At 38.6% G+C, this 15,711-nt stretch overlaps 1 protein-coding gene across 1 annotated transcript in view; it reads right to left on the reverse strand.

Moving 5' to 3' along the window:
* The window catches only part of Pard3b (par-3 family cell polarity regulator beta), a 1,033,383-nt gene that overhangs the window by 489,367 nt on the left and 528,305 nt on the right, over window positions 1-15,711 (reverse strand). The window contains exons 6-9 of the mRNA XM_026786343.1: window positions 15,329-15,415; window positions 9,526-9,651; window positions 7,821-8,179; window positions 5,444-5,583 (exon numbers count right to left, since the gene is read on the reverse strand). Of these exons, the coding sequence (XP_026642144.1) occupies window positions 5,444-5,583; window positions 7,821-8,179; window positions 9,526-9,651; window positions 15,329-15,415 (712 nt within the window). The remainder of the gene's footprint in view (window positions 1-5,443; window positions 5,584-7,820; window positions 8,180-9,525; window positions 9,652-15,328; window positions 15,416-15,711) is intronic.

Below are 15,711 nucleotides of genomic sequence, written 5' to 3' on the forward strand. Positions count from 1 at the left end.
TACTCCCTTGTGTAAATGTAACACATTTTCCTTATCCATTCTTCAGTTGAGGGGCATTTAGGTTGTTTCCAGGTTCTGGCTATGACAAACAAAGCTGCTATGAACATAGCTGAGCACATGTCCTTTTGGCATGACTGAGCATCCTATGGATAGATACCCAAAAGTGGTATTACTGGGTCCTGAGGAAGGTTGTTTCCTAATTTTCTAAGAAATTGCCACACTGATATCCAAAGGTGCTTTACCAGCTTGCATTCCCACCAGCAATGCAAAAGTGTTCCCTTTACCCCACAACCTCTCCAGCATAAGTTGTCATCAGTGTTTTTGATATTGGTGATTCTTTCAGTGGTAAAATGGAATCTCAGAGTTGTTTTGATTTGCATTTCTCTGATGACTAAGGATGTTGAACATTTCCTTGAGTGTCTTTCAGCCATTCTAGAGTCCTCTGTTGAGAGTTCTCTGTTTAAATCTGTACTCCCTCAAGACTCTAAGTCTGGGGTAGGCTCTGGGCCTTCACAGAATGATGGCACCTTCCTAAACCCTATGGGAGATGTCTGAGAAGTTGTGAAGGGCAGAGCCAGCCTCCTCTAGAGTCCAATAAAGGGCAGGTGTGGAAATGCCAAAAAAAAAAAATCTGTACTCCAATTTTTTATTGGATTAATTGTTATTTTGATGATCAATTTCCTGAGTTCTTTGTATATTTTGGAGATCAGACCTCTGTCTGATGTGGGGTTAGTGAAGATCTTTTTCCATTCTGTGGGCTTTCATTTTGTCTTGTTGACCATGTCCTTTCCTTTACAGAGCTTTTCAGTTTCAGGAGGTCCCATTTATTAATGGTTTCTCTCAGTGTCTGTGTTGCTGGGGTTATATTTAGGAAGTGGTCTCTTGTGCCCATGCGTTCATGTGTACTTTCCACTTTCCCTTCTGTAAGGTTCATTCAGTGTGGCTGGCTTTATGTTGAGGTCTTTGATCCATTTGGATTGAGTTTTGTGCATGGTGATAAATATGGGACTATTTTCATTCTTCTAAATGTTGATATCCAGCACCATTTGTTAAATACGCTTTCTCTTTTCCATTTGATATTTTTTGCTTCTTTGCCAAAAATCAGGTGTTCGAAGGTGTGTGGATTAATATCCAGGTCTTTGACTCAGTTCCATTGGTCATCTTGTCTATTTTTATGCCAATACCAGGCTGTTTTTAGTACTATAGCTCTGTAGTAGAGTTTAAAATCAGGGATTGTGATGCCTTCTTTTATTGTACAGGATTGTTTTGCCTACCCTGGGTTTTTTGCTTTTCCATATGAAGTTGAGTAGTGTTCTTTCAAGGTTTGTTAAGAATTTTGCTGGGATTTTGATGGGTATTGCATTGAATCTGTAGATTGCTTTTGTTAAGATTGCCATTTTTACTATGTTAATTCTACCTACACAAGAGTATGGGAGATCTTTCCACTTTTTGGTGTCTTCTTCAAATTCTTTCTTCAAAGATTTAAAGTTCTTGTCATATAAGTCTTCCACTTGTTTGGTTAAAGTTACTCTGAGATATTTTATGCTATTTGTGGCTACTGTGAAGGGTGTTGTTTCTCTGATTTCTTTCCCAGCCATTTTATCATCTGTGTACAGGAGGGCTACTAATTTTTTTGAGTTAATCTTGTATCCTGCTACAGTAGTGAAAGTGTTTTTGAGTTGTAGAAATTCCTTGGTAGAATTTCTGGGGTCACTTATGTAAACTATCATATCATCAGCGAATAGTGAGAGTTTGACTTCTCTTCTGATTTGTATCCCCTTGATCTCCATTTGTTGTCTTATTGCTCTAGCTAGGACCTCAAGAACTATATTGAATAGATATGGAGAGAGTGGACAACCTTGTCTTGTTCTTAATTTTAGTGGGATTACTGGAGTTTCTCTCCATTTAGTTTGATGTTGGCTATTGGTGTGCTGTATATTGCCTTTATTATGTTTAGGTATGTTCCTTGTTTCCCTGCTCTCTCCAAGACCTTTATCATGAAGGGATGTTGTATTTTGTCGTAAGCTTTTTCAGCATCTAATGAAATGACCATATGGTGGATTACGTTGACAGATTTCTGTATGTTGAACCATCCTTAGATCTCTGGGATGAAGCTGACTTGATCATGGTGGATGATGATTGTGATTTGTTCTTGGATTTGATTTGCCAATATTTTATTTATTATTTTTGCATCAATGTTCATGAGTGAGATTGGTCTGTAATTCTCTTTCTTAGTAATGTTTTTCTGTGGTTTGGGTATCACGGTAATTGAAGGGTCATAAAAAGAGTTTGGCAATGTTCCTTCTGTTTCTATTGTGTGGAATAATTTGAGGAGTATTGGTATTAGTTCTTCTTTGAAAATCTTGTAGAATTCTGAACTGAAACTATCTGGTCCTGGGCTTTTTTTGTTGGGAGACTTTTGATGACTGTTTCTATTTCTTCAGCAGTTATAGGTCTGTTAAATTTTCTTATCTGGTCTTGATTTAATATTGGTGATATTTTCCAGAAAGTTGTCCATTTTCTTTAAGTTTTCTGATTTTGTGGAGTATAGGTTTTTAAAATATGACCTAATGATCCTCTGTATTTCCTTTGTGTATATTATGTCCCCCTTTTCATTTCTGATTTTGTTAACTTGGATATTTTCTTTCTGTCTTTTGGTTAGTTTGGATAAAGATTTGTCTATTTTGTTGATTTTCTCAAAGAACCAGCTCTTTAATTCTTTGTATTGTCTTCTTTGTTTCTATTTTGTTGATTTCAGCTCTCAATTTGATTATTTCCTGCAATCTAGTTCTCCTGAGTGAGTTTGCTTCTTTTTGTTCTAGAGTTTTCAAATGTTCTGTTAATTCACTAGTGTGGGATTTTTCTAGCTTCTTCATGCAGGCATTTAGTGCTATGAAGTTTCCTCTTAACATTGCTTTCATTGTGTCCCATAAATTTGGGTATGTTGGGTGGTCATTTTCATTGAATTTCAGGAGGTGTTTAATTTCTCCCTTTATTTCTTCCTTGACCAATTGATGATTCAGGTGAGCATTGTTTAGTTTCCATGTGTTTGTGGACTTTCTGGAATTAGTATTGCTGTTGACTTCTAGTTTTAAACCATGGTGATCTGATTAGATACATGGGGTTATTCCAATATTTTTGTATTTGTTGAGGTTTGTTTTGTTACTGAGTATGTGGGTAATGTTTGAGAAGGTTCCATGAGGTGCTGAGAAGAAGGTATATTTTTTCCCATTTGGATAGGATATTCAATAGATATCTGTTAAGTTCATTTGAGTCATAACATCTGTTAGTTCCCTTATTTCTCTGTTTATTTTTTTGTCTGACTGACCTGTCCAGTGGTGAGAGGGGAGAGTTGAAGTGTGTGGGAAGTTTAATGTATGATTTAAGCTTTAGAAGTATTTCTTTTACATACAACAGTGCCTTGTCTTTGGGGCAGAAATGTTTAGTATTGAGATTTCCTCTTGATGGATTTTTTTCCTGTGATTAATATGAAATGACTTTCTTTGTCTCTTTTGATTGATTTTAGCTTGAAGTCTATTTCGTTAGATATTAGGATAGCTACACCCACTTGTTTCTTAGGTCCATTTGATATGAATATTTTTTCCCAAACCTTTACTCTGAGATGATGTCTGTCTTTGAGGTTAAGATGTGTTTCTTGTATGCAGAAGAAGAAGGATGGATTCTGCTTTCTTATCTGATCTGTTAGCCTGTGCCTTTTTAAAGGTGAGTTGAATCCACTTATATTATGGGATATTAAAATTAATATTAAGGGACCAGTGATTGTTATCTCCTGTTAATTTAGTTTTCATTGTTGGTGATGTTAATTTGTGCATTTTTCCTTCTTTGGGATTTGGTGCTATGAGACCATCAATTGTCTGTGTTTTTGTTTGTGTAGCCTACTTCCTTGGGTTGGAGTTTTCCTTCTAGTATTTTCTGTAGGGCTGGGTTTGCAGCTAGTTATTGGTGATGACTGGTGATTGAAAGTTTAGTGGGGTATAGTAGTATGGGCTGACATTCATGGTCTCTTAATGTCTGCGTAATGCTTGACCACGACCTTATAACTTTCTTTGTCTCCACTGAGAAGTCAGGTGTAATTCTGATAGATCTGCCTTATATGTTACTTGGCCTTTTTCCTTTGTAGCTCTTAATATTCTTTCTTTACTCTATATGTTTAGTGTTTTGATTATTATGTGGCAAGGGGACTTTTTTTTGGATCCAGTCTCTTTGGTGTTCTGTAAACTTGTCTATTCATAGGCATATCTTTCTTTAGGTTGGGAAAGTTTTCTATAATTTTGTTGAATATATTTTCTGTGTTTTTGAGTTGAACTTCGACTCCTTCTGTTCTACGATTTAGCCTTTTCATGGTGTCCCATATATCCTGATATTTTGGGTTAAGCTTTTGTTAGATTTAATGTTTTCTTTGACTGATGAGTCTGTTTCCTCTATTGTATCTTCAGCACTTGAGATTCTTTCTTCTATCTCTTGTATTCGGTGGTTCATTCTTGAGTTTGTGGCTCCTGATCTTTTTCTCATGATTTCTGTTTCTATAGTTTCATCAGATTGTGTTTTCTTTATTGTCTCTATTTCAGTTTTCAAGTTTTGAATAGTTTCTTTCATATGTTTGATTGTTTATTCTTGGTTTTCTTTAAGGGATTTGCTGATGTCTTCCAATTTTTTGTTAGTCTTTTCCTCCATTTCTTTGAGGAATTTCCTCTTTAAGAGTTTTAAACATTCTCCTGAACTCATTTTTTTAGGTCATTTTTTTTCTGTTTCATCTATATTTGGTTATTCATGTTTTGCTGTTGTAGGGTCTTTAGGTTTTACTGGTGTGGTGTTGCTCTTTGTGGTGTTTTGTGTGTTCTTACCACTTTTACTTATCTTTTCCTCTAATAGGTGTGGTTGGGGCTGTCTGTTATTCTTTTGATCAATCTTCTAGGTGCCAGTGAATCCAAAGCACAGATAATTGTTCCTTGTGGTACAGTCAGTGCCATGGTTCTAGATACCCTGAGTTCCTGGAGATTGCTTAGTGCTCCCAGGCTTTGCTCTGCTTCCTACCTTGGCCTACATTACTGGCTTTGACCTGTTTCTGTAAATCCTGGTCTGGATCCCCTCCTGCAGAAGTCCATGTATTGGAGTTGGCTCTGCAAAGGTCTCTGGCTCCAGGCTACTCCCTTGGAGTTCCCAGGCTTGGGTGTGCCCAAACCCACAGAGGACCTGGCTCAGGCTTAATCCCTCAGAGGTCTCAGACTCACGCTCAGGCGTTTCTGGTTCCTGCCTATTCTCTTTGATGTCCCAGAGCAGAAGAAAGTATATAGCATGCAGATATTATAGTTTGGGAGGTTACTGGGACCAACAAGAGACAACAAGTGACTGCTATATATATCTGTATATTTATTTAGTTAAATATAAAGATATTTGCCTGGATACATTAACTTCAACCTACCTCCAAAACTCTGTCCCCTGATTGTAGGCGTCCGTCCTTTATTGCTGCTCCCTTTGGTAAGATGTTTTTTACAAAAATGGGACCAGGACCATGTATAGAAGAATCTCTGGTTACCACAGTGAAACCAAGTCCTTCAGGGCCTAGCATACAATACCAGAAAGATGTATTGTCACTTTAAGCATGGGTCACATGACATTCACTCATTTAGTATACTCTGTCCCCTTAAGCACGGGTCACATGACATTCACTCATTTAGTATACTCTGTCCCCTTAAGCATGGGTCACATGACATTCACTCAGTTAGTAAACTCTGTCCCCTTAAGCATGGGTCACATAACATTCGCTCCTTTAGCAAACTCCACCTAGTTTACATTCAAGCAGACCAAGTCTTATTTACATTCTCAAAGATTTTACACAGGTAAAAGTAATTTTTTGAGATAATTACTGCCTTTTATCATTGACTTAGAAACATCTGCGTGATTTCTGTTTTGACTTAATCCGACCTATAATCTTGATCTACTCGTGATCTACAAAATACCATCAAGGTAGAAAGCGTTAGTATCTGAATTGTAATTTAAAATTGGAGCCTTCCAGTACTTGAGGTATGCATGTGTAGCTCACCCTGTGATGATACAGGGTTTAGCACCTGATAGCCTGGGAGTACTGACTGATTAAGTTCCTGAGCAGCTATCTAAGAAGTGGAGCTTAGGCATTAGGAAGCATGACAGCAAGATATGGAAGGAGAGGTAAAGCAACAGAAAGCAACAACAAAATCCAGTACATTAGTGCTCCTGCAGGGTTCTGTTTGGAGACTGACACTAACAACTGCTGCAAAGCACTGAGAAATAGTACTGTGACCGTATTTATTTTCACTAATGAACCAACACATCAGTTGAAAGAAAACCTGTACTGGACAAAGGAAGGGAGGGAGCCACGGCCTCTATCAGCTCCTTGCTTCATTATCAATAATTACCATCATTTTATAGACCAGAGCTAGCATCTGTTTGGTTCATTTGCCCTCTCTCCTTTCACCTCTCCATCTCTCTCTGTGTCTCCATGTTTCTCTTTTTTTCCTGAAGGTAATTATGAATATTCAAACTTTGCGACGTTTCTCCTTCAGTCCAGATCCTACCATTATCAAATATCCTCATCTACTTATAATTCTAATTTCAATCAATGACATTTCCAGTATGCAATTTGCCCCGGCTGAAAAACCTCAGCAAAAAGTGTAATTTTTCTTTCTTCCTTCCTACAACCATTTATCTATTAAGGCATGCCTATTATAGTTTCACATTTAACAGAGGCAATCCACCGTTGATCCGCTCTCTTCTTCAGAATATCATTTCAGGACTCTGTGACTGATTCCTCTCTCTTATCTCAAAGCACCTACCATGGCTGGGTAACTGGTATACAATAATGCATTTGGACATGATTTATTTGTAATGCATTTAAATATAAACATATTGACCTCTGTGTCTTCTTTTCAACTCACTTTATTCCCAAGGTCAGATATTTATAAGTGAATAAAATTTTGATTAAGAAATCTTTTCGGAATGATTTCTATATCCTAATGAAAGATATGTGTTGTTTTTGAAATTCACAAATAATATTTAAAGGTTTCATAGTGGTCAATAAAGTATTAATTTGTGAAAAAAAACCTATTCAAGTCTTTGAATTGGCTTGAAAAACCACAAGATTTTACAAAGTGACAATGGGAATATCAGGTGGAAGGTAATAAGCAGGGAATGAACGGCGACACAACAGTCCACGCGTACATGGGCACGTATGTAATGCTGTGTTAGTATGCACGTACACATGTGGTCTGGGATAATTGCTCTGTGCTGGAAATGAACAAAACGTTGAAAAAGATTAAGAAAGGCTGCATGCAGCTTTGAATTTGGACTATCTTGAAGAAATGTATTGTTGAATCTGAAATTAATAATCATTATCTATTGTCTTTCTGAAAATTAAACCTTTCACTGATATAAGAACCATTGTGTAGAGCCAGAGGCCCTATTCCTGAACTGGCCTAAAGGATGCTTTAAAAAAAAAAAACCACTAACTTATGCTCAGAATGAAGACAATCAGCCTCCTGGACCTACTCAGGATTGAGCTGTCATATGACGCTGCTCGGCTTTTCTCAAGATTGCACTGATCCTCCCCAGTCCTCACTTTTCCTTGTCCCACATAATCAAAACTTTGCAGAAGAAAGGAAGAAAGTAGCACAGTTTTTAAAAAAATTAAGTTATCCAAGTATGCACTCAAATCTATTCTATGATACAATTAAAGAAAGAGAATTAACTACATCAACCTTAATGATTAACCAGTTTTACACAGTACAATAACAGAATGTTATTAAGCACAATTTAACAATTACCTTTCTTTAGGTCAATCTTAATTTTCTTTGCATTTTTCTTGCTGCCAAACCCCATGAGAGGGGATAGTGAGGGAGATGAAGGTTTTCTTCCTAGTCTTGGAACTCGGGGGCTCTTGCTTTGCTGCAGGGAAATCGTCTCATCTGCTTCAGGACTGTGAGTTCCAGCGAGATTTGCTGCCTGTAAAGCTGCTTTCCCACGGGCAGGAGGTGGAACCTTTGCTCTTGAAGTCCCATCCTTGTTGCCAAAGATGTTCAGCGGTCCAATGACTGACTTTTCATACTGCTCACGGTTTTGAGGCAGAAGCACGTGGAGGACCACACTGGGGGATTTCATCGCCTGGCGGAAGACATCCTGGGCCCTTGAAGGAGTGAATGAGCGGAGAATGACATTCTGTTCTGGCGCAAGGCTTGCTGGGGTGCTCAGGTGTGGGACTGACAAGGCAGCCTTGTCAGTAAGGATAGGAGGAGGCGGCGGGATTATCGCTGCGGCATGACTCTGTTTACCACCCGCCACCAAGGTGCCTCCTCCACACGAGCTACACATGCGTGATGACTGTGTATAGTCCTATACCTTATTCTTCTTAACAGCCACATAAAACAAATGTAACCCACTCGCATTCAACAAATTCAAGTGGAAGCTCAGAGCCACTAAAGAATTTAACTGGCAACGGTCATCTTTAAAGAGTTTCTAAATATGAAAATCTAGCCAGAATTAATTGCTTAAGCACATATTTAAGACCTTTTTAAAATCACATTGTTAATAGATTATTTCTAGTGGACTCTAAGTTGGAGTTTTATGACTCAGTTTCCACTTTGGTAAAACAGGGATCATTGGACTCCTTAGTCTTTGCAAAACTGGGCAGGCAAAATATGTGAGAAACATAATTCTGCCCTATAATAGTTGAATCTAACAAATTGTTTTAGAAAAACATCATTTCATTCTACCCCTAAGCAGCAGCCAGTGTTACATGCCTCTGACTAGCAGCCACCAGCCCCCACTATTGACAATTAATGGTCAGAGAGAAGCTGTGTTATGAGCAGTTTGGCTCAGAAGCAAAACAGGATACTGATTATTAATGAAGATTATTACTACTTATTTGCTTAACTTAGAAGCCCTAAAATGTCAAGGCATAGCAATGTATAGTGTGTATCTGTAGATATGTACAGCTCAATGCAGCTGGAGTCTATATATTCTAATTTGTGCATAGAAACAGGTATGCCTTGTGATATTTTTCACACTCAGAAAGATAACTTTTTAGGTAGAGCATTTTAAATTTAATTTTTATAATTTGTTTCTATTATTCATTGAGTCCTCATAGGCATCACCCACAGATTTTAGAGTTTAAGGAAAACTGACACCAAGGATATTAATTAATAAGATGAATTAATTGTATGTGAAAAGAGCCAGTAAACCCGATTCTAATTGACCCATAGCCTACAAAAAACAAACTCCTTCATTCGTGGATGCCCAGAAAGACAGACAGGCAAGAAGGCTCGCTGCATTCTGTGTCTCAATCTCCCTACAGACATTGGGCACATGTCTTGGCCACCTAAGACATAAATGCATTCAAAAATGTATGGTCAGGGGTCACTTAAAGGGAACTGGCTTGACGTTACATCTCTGATTTTGGTCATAAAGAGCTCAACAATGATTATAAATATTCAAGAGATCAATAAAGTAGATAAATAATGAAAAAATGCTTACTGAGCAAAAGTTTTGTCCAGGAGCTCCACGTTGTTGATTTTTACAATGCATTCATTCTCCTGGAACAATCCCTCCTGCTTGCATCTGCTGTGCTCTTCAATGCCTCGGATGAAGAGTCCTAGGATCCTAGAAACATTTTCATCGAAATACAACTTCTGAGTATTAGTGTGGGACCATGGTCTGTTTCTGTCAATTATATTTTAAATAAATGCTAACTGGCCAGTAGCCAAGTACAGGCGGGACAACCAGACAGGAAGTAGAGGTGGGTCAATGAGAACAGGAGGATTCTGGGAAGAAGGAAGCCCATTCCTGTGCATTTGTGACCCCACCACAGAAGAAGAAAGATGTGACTTCCCTGCCTAAAAAGGTACTGAGCCATGTGGCTAACACAGATAAGAAATATAGGCTAATATATGTTATAGGAGTTAATAGGAAGCCTGAGCTAATGGGCCAATCAGTTTATAACTAATGTAGATCAATGTGTGATTTTTTGGGGGGGAGGGACTTAATGATTGCAGGAACCAGGTAGGACAAAAAACCCCGACAAAAGATTACAAATGTGCTCATTATTTCTTCTCCATAGCTATTCAGAAATAAGTATTGCTTTCTGTTTACTAAATAGCTTATGCTTCTATTTGGCCAAATGTTTCATCTTTCAAATTCACACATAATCACACACACACACACACACACACACACACACACACACACACACACACCTCTACTTGGAGCAAATATTCATATCATAAATACCAACCCATTTCTATGTTTTCCATGATCTAGGAAAATCAGTAGAGACCATTCCACCCAGAACTAGCAGCTTCAGGGGAGATGCCACTGCTGACTGAAAGGAAGTCCACCTGAGTGGCGAGGTAGAAATTTGGTACTGTTGATGTGGGAGAATTACACATTCTCAGCATGTTTTGCCATCATAGTGCACGTTACAATAGTTTGCATATTAAAAAGTAAACAAACATTTCAGTTCAGACCCTGTTATTAGAAGGCATATCCATCCCATTCATTCGTGCCTTTGAATCAAGTCCATGTCAGGTGTTCTTTCCATCCTCAGGCTGGAGGACAGGAAGTAAAGATGGAGGACCAGACCTATGTAAATAAGGTAAAGTAAAAGTTCCAAACATGGGCACAATATGGAGCCATCCTAGGGTTTACAAACTAACACTGGGTGGGAGGCCCACACCATCTGGAGTGATCTTCATGTATCAGGCAATGAGCCTAACCTGATGAAGCAGGTGACCACAGCCAACCTCAGAGTCAGAGCAGATACCCCGGGGCTCCTAGAGATTTGGATATTTAGTTCAGAGTCAGAGAGGGAGGGGACTAAAAATGAAGGAAAATACAAAGGAAATGATAGCAAATGATTTCCTATATAATTCTCCCACATCCATGGAGGTTGTCAGGATCCCCTTTGGGTACCAAATTCTGTGGAAGCTAAAATCCTTTATGAAAAATGGCTTAGTATTTGCATCCCTTTGTACATTTCAATTATGTCTAAATTACCCACAAAATCCAGTACAATGTAAATGCTATGTAAGTAGCTAATGTAATGTATAGGGGGATAATAACTTTAAAACACCTGTATGTACTCAGTATGGATAAAAGATTTTATTGGTATCTTCAGCCTACAGCAAGTCAAAACTGCTGTGGGTGAGAATTTTGTGGACATAGACTCTAGAATTCACATGCAGGCTAGAAGTGCACATGTGCATATGTGTGTTCACATGCAATCTTTATCATTCTCATATGAAGCAAAAATAAATCTACCTCAAGAAATGGAGCTTCTACTGATTTTAGCCATTTCCCACTTGGGCGATGTTCTTTATCTTTGTGGCACGACACAGGCCTCACTCAGTGTCACACTAAGAGTGATGGGTCTCTAGAGATATTGCTGGGTATGGAGAAACTGCTGCCTCCATGTTCTCTGTCCCCTTATTATTCTATTTAGTCACTCTCTTTTGAGTAGGAGCCTTGTGTGTTAAATTTCAAATCTAAATAAAATATGAGCACATTTTATGTGTGAATAACAAGGTCACCCATGCAAAAAGGGCAGCCTGTAATGAAAGCCCAGGAGAAAGTACTTCTCTGTCTGGAGTGGCCACAAAATTGAGCATCAGCCTCTGGTCTCAGTTCACTTAATGAGCTCAGACCATCGCAAGGTGCACACAATGGTACTTAGGCTCCTCCTTCGGAAATGTTAATGAGAAGAGTGTGCTTTTGCTGCTGCTGACATCCTGGCCAGTGTGGACAGGGTCTGGGCTTCATCCCCCAGCTCTAGAACTTTACTAAATGAAGCAGACACATTACAGTACCTTCCTTTCCCAGAACAATACTAACGTGAGACTATTTGACATGAAGAAGGGAGAATTAGATCAAGATTGTGTTTTCTCTGAAATTAAACTGCTCTCTGATAGTCCACAGTTTAGATTTTTGTTTACGGTGGCTTCCCCCTAACATGACCATTAGGAGGCTCACGTGTGGTTATAAACTAGTTTATGTAAGTGATTTCTTTTTAACAAGCATTCAAGTCTTCCTTTAATTTAATTCAGTACATCATCAGTCATGAAATGTTACTCCCTAGGATTTAATTTCACATTTTGGAGATGAATTAATTCTTTCGGGCCACTGGGTTGCAATTTAGCTAGCGTATTACAGCTGGAGCATGCTACGTGAACCTCGCTGATCTAAATAACCTAACTTGCCATGAAAAATTTATTGACGGAATAAGCCCAACTGTAAAACCTGTGTCAGAGGTAATTTTGGTAAAATGTAAAGCTGACTGATTTCATTAGTTTGGTCCCCAGCAACAAATGCATCCTGCCCTCCCTATTATCCGAAAGGGGTAAATTCCCTACAGTATGATGTCATCTCTACCACTGTGAGAAAGCTTATAAAACAGTATCTACTTTTGCCTCCTGGAAGGGTGATAGCTGCCCTATTTGAAATAAGAACTTACCGGAGTTAACAATTAAGGCTGTGGGACAATCATAGGGTAAGACAACCGGTTCATCTGTAGTGCTAACGGACGCTCAAAGTTCAATCTCCCAGCAGGCTGAGGAGCAACAAGTGTTTCTCCCTCATGTAATCATCGCTTAGACTCTAGTGTTTGACCCTTGTGCCTGCCCTGTGTTCTCACTAAATCCATTGGCTGTACTATCCTGCCAGCTCACTGCCTGTCACTCAAACTCCTCTTCTCACGTTGGGAATCTTGTCCTCTCCCTTCCCTTTAGCTGGTTAGCTATTTTTATTATGAAATGGAAGTACATTACCTATTTTTAGTGAAAAAATTACTGCTTTAATTTTTTAAGTTTAATTGACATTTAAAAATAAAATTAATGTGATTTTTTTATTTGTCTGTAAGGCTTAGTGTTTTGTGTTTATTTTCTTTACTAAAACAAAATCAAGACGAACAAAACTGGCAAAGCCAATAGCCCTCAACAGAAGCGGTATTCAGTGTTCCCATACCCTGGGAATCTAATGAATTCATGGGGACTTCAGCTGGTGAAGTGGCCTCCAGGTGTTACTCAGATGTTCTTAGAGTAAGTTTCTCACTTAATGAAAAACAAAATAAAACACTAAAAGCAAGGCCAATTACAGTAGTCTTAATAAAGCATTAAATGTAAATTCTAATTTTAAATAATGAAACAAACTAATAAATGGAAGGAAATTAAGAGCTAAGCATACCACTACGACCTAAACAAACCCCTGCGCTCACACAGTGAAGCCAGATGGCAGCATGAAGACAGACACTCTTGTGACACGCTCTATAGAGTTCCATCAAGACACATGGGTTGAGTTAAGTGTGCTGTTTCAGCCTGTGCTCATTACTTCTTAACTTTTATTGGCTCATGTCTCCATTTCCATATGATTTTTAATGAAATTTCCTTTCTAAAACAGTAGTGGATACCCCAAAATATAATAGAACCATTTCTTCAAGTTACTGTAGAGTTGACCATGAACTTGTAATGAATCCTCATTTGGGAATCAGACTGTTTCTCTTTATACAAAACATTTCACTGACATCTCTGCGTTTCATAGGTTGTGGGGTTTACAAGGTGCTATCACACTTTTAATGTCATTTAAACCTCATAACATTGAGGTGCAGAAGGTTTTCACTACAGATGAGTTTCAGGGCTAGCTGGAGGTTATGTAAGGACAACATGTGCCAGGAGTCAGAACCCCAAAGGAGGCAGGGATCAATACATCCTGTTTGTTCCCCTCATCGGAAGCGAGAGGAGGGGATTTCTCATCTAGAGGGCCAGCTTGTTTTTCTAAACTATTGAAGATGAAGGATGGTGAGTGTCACTGTGGATATTTTTTTTTTCATTTGGGGGAATTGCAAAGATTCTATGTTCTATTCCAGGTTTATTAAACTAAAGAGCCTGGCAATTTAACCACTCTGGTATTTCAGAGAGCTCTATCAGTACACTTCTGACAAAAGCCATTAGGATTTCTCCTGGGAACTGAATAAATACTCACCTTGTCTGTCAGAAACAACTCGGGTCTGTCCTCTGCCGTAACCCATAACATATAAACACACTTATTAACACACATCAGAAACCAGACAGTAAGAGTCACTGGCTTTCCGCTTCATTTCCTTTTAGAGACAATGGCTCATTCCAGCAAGAGCTTGGCATCAGATGTTATATGAGAGAAAGCTAAGGTGGTGACTTTGCAATTACAGGTAGCAGATGGCTACCTGCTAAGGATGGTGCCAACCCAAATATCATGCCTACAGCCACTTCTCCTTTGATATGGACAGCTGAATTGAGTAAATATCCAGAGCCAGTAAATTAATACTATATAACCTTTGGGAAAATTGTGTTTCTAGAAAGAGACAGGGAATGAGGACAAGTCAGAGATCTCAGCTTTGGTGACTGTGAGGGGAAGAAATGATCACTGGGCTTTTCTGGCCCTTAATATATTGGGATAAAATAAAATGTTCTTACTTTTCAATGACTCATTTAAGAAAGGGGATTTAGGCAGTTGGTTATAATCATACCCTGTTAATAAAAAGCCGATTTTCCTTAGGATTTCTGGGAAGTCTTGTTAGGATCAAGGGGATGCTATAGCAACCACCTTGTCAAAGTTGGCATGCACCAACCAGAAGGTCCATCAAGTCATTATCCTAGCAGTAATGGCAGCTTTGCGGCACCCACTTCATTCCCATCAGCTGAACAGATTTTTATATTCAAAAAGCATTGACACAACCTAAATTAACATTTGCCAGTATAAATTTATCAGAAAATGTCTTTAAAATTCTAAAAGGATGTAATGAATTGTCTTTAGTGGTCTTAACTGTATTTTAGAAAAACAAAATTAACAGAATGATACATTTCTATAACTAAAATCAGTACATGTGTGTGCAGCCAATAAAGCTACTAGACTGTGAATGCTTATCATTCTTCATCCCATATATGAAGAATTTAGAATTGCTATCTTCACTCATTGAAGAATATTTTATTATAGTAAAGAACGCCCCACTCAGCTGTGACATTTGTCTGACAATATGTTAGAATCTTTGCCACGGAGCTTGTTTACGCCGCGGCACTCAAGGATGCTCCAAGGAAGTGCTTCATAATTAATTGTAAGTGGAGAAATTGGCATGATTTTTTTCTCTGCATCCTAGAAATAAACGATTTTAGTCTGTTTCTAAAGCATGAGGCCAAGCAAAGTATTACTTAAGGAGTCCCTCTGAAAAAGAGATTGCCACTTAACTCTCTCCTGGAAAAGGCGTTCATCAGGCTTTTCGTTAGCATGAGCTTCAGAGACAAGGAAAACACCTTACCGTCCACTCAGAGATGAAAAGAAGGGCACCACATGTATCCCCAGGGGATCTCCTTCCCCAGAAATCTCCACCGCTCTTGTCATTTCACTGGGACAGAGCAAAACAAGAACACACATGAGTTTTAGCTAACAGCAGATGCGGTCCACTAACTCACCCACAACGCTCTTCCCTGACCATATCCACTGCTGTGACTTCACGTCTATGCTGAGACAGGAGAGCAGGCTGTGCTGATGTGCTTGAGGATCCACAAAACAAGCATGTTAAAAGACTCTCTGATTTCTTATCTGAATCTTCTTTGCAGAAAGAAAGTTGAGAAATAACTCACCGCTAAAATAGTTTCCCACTTAATCTGCACAAATCAACAGAGATACAAAGAGGTGCAC

Source organism: Microtus ochrogaster, linkage group LG4 (assembly GCF_000317375.1).
Source record: "Microtus ochrogaster isolate Prairie Vole_2 linkage group LG4, MicOch1.0, whole genome shotgun sequence".
Classification (NCBI taxonomy): domain Eukaryota; kingdom Metazoa; phylum Chordata; class Mammalia; order Rodentia; family Cricetidae; genus Microtus; species Microtus ochrogaster.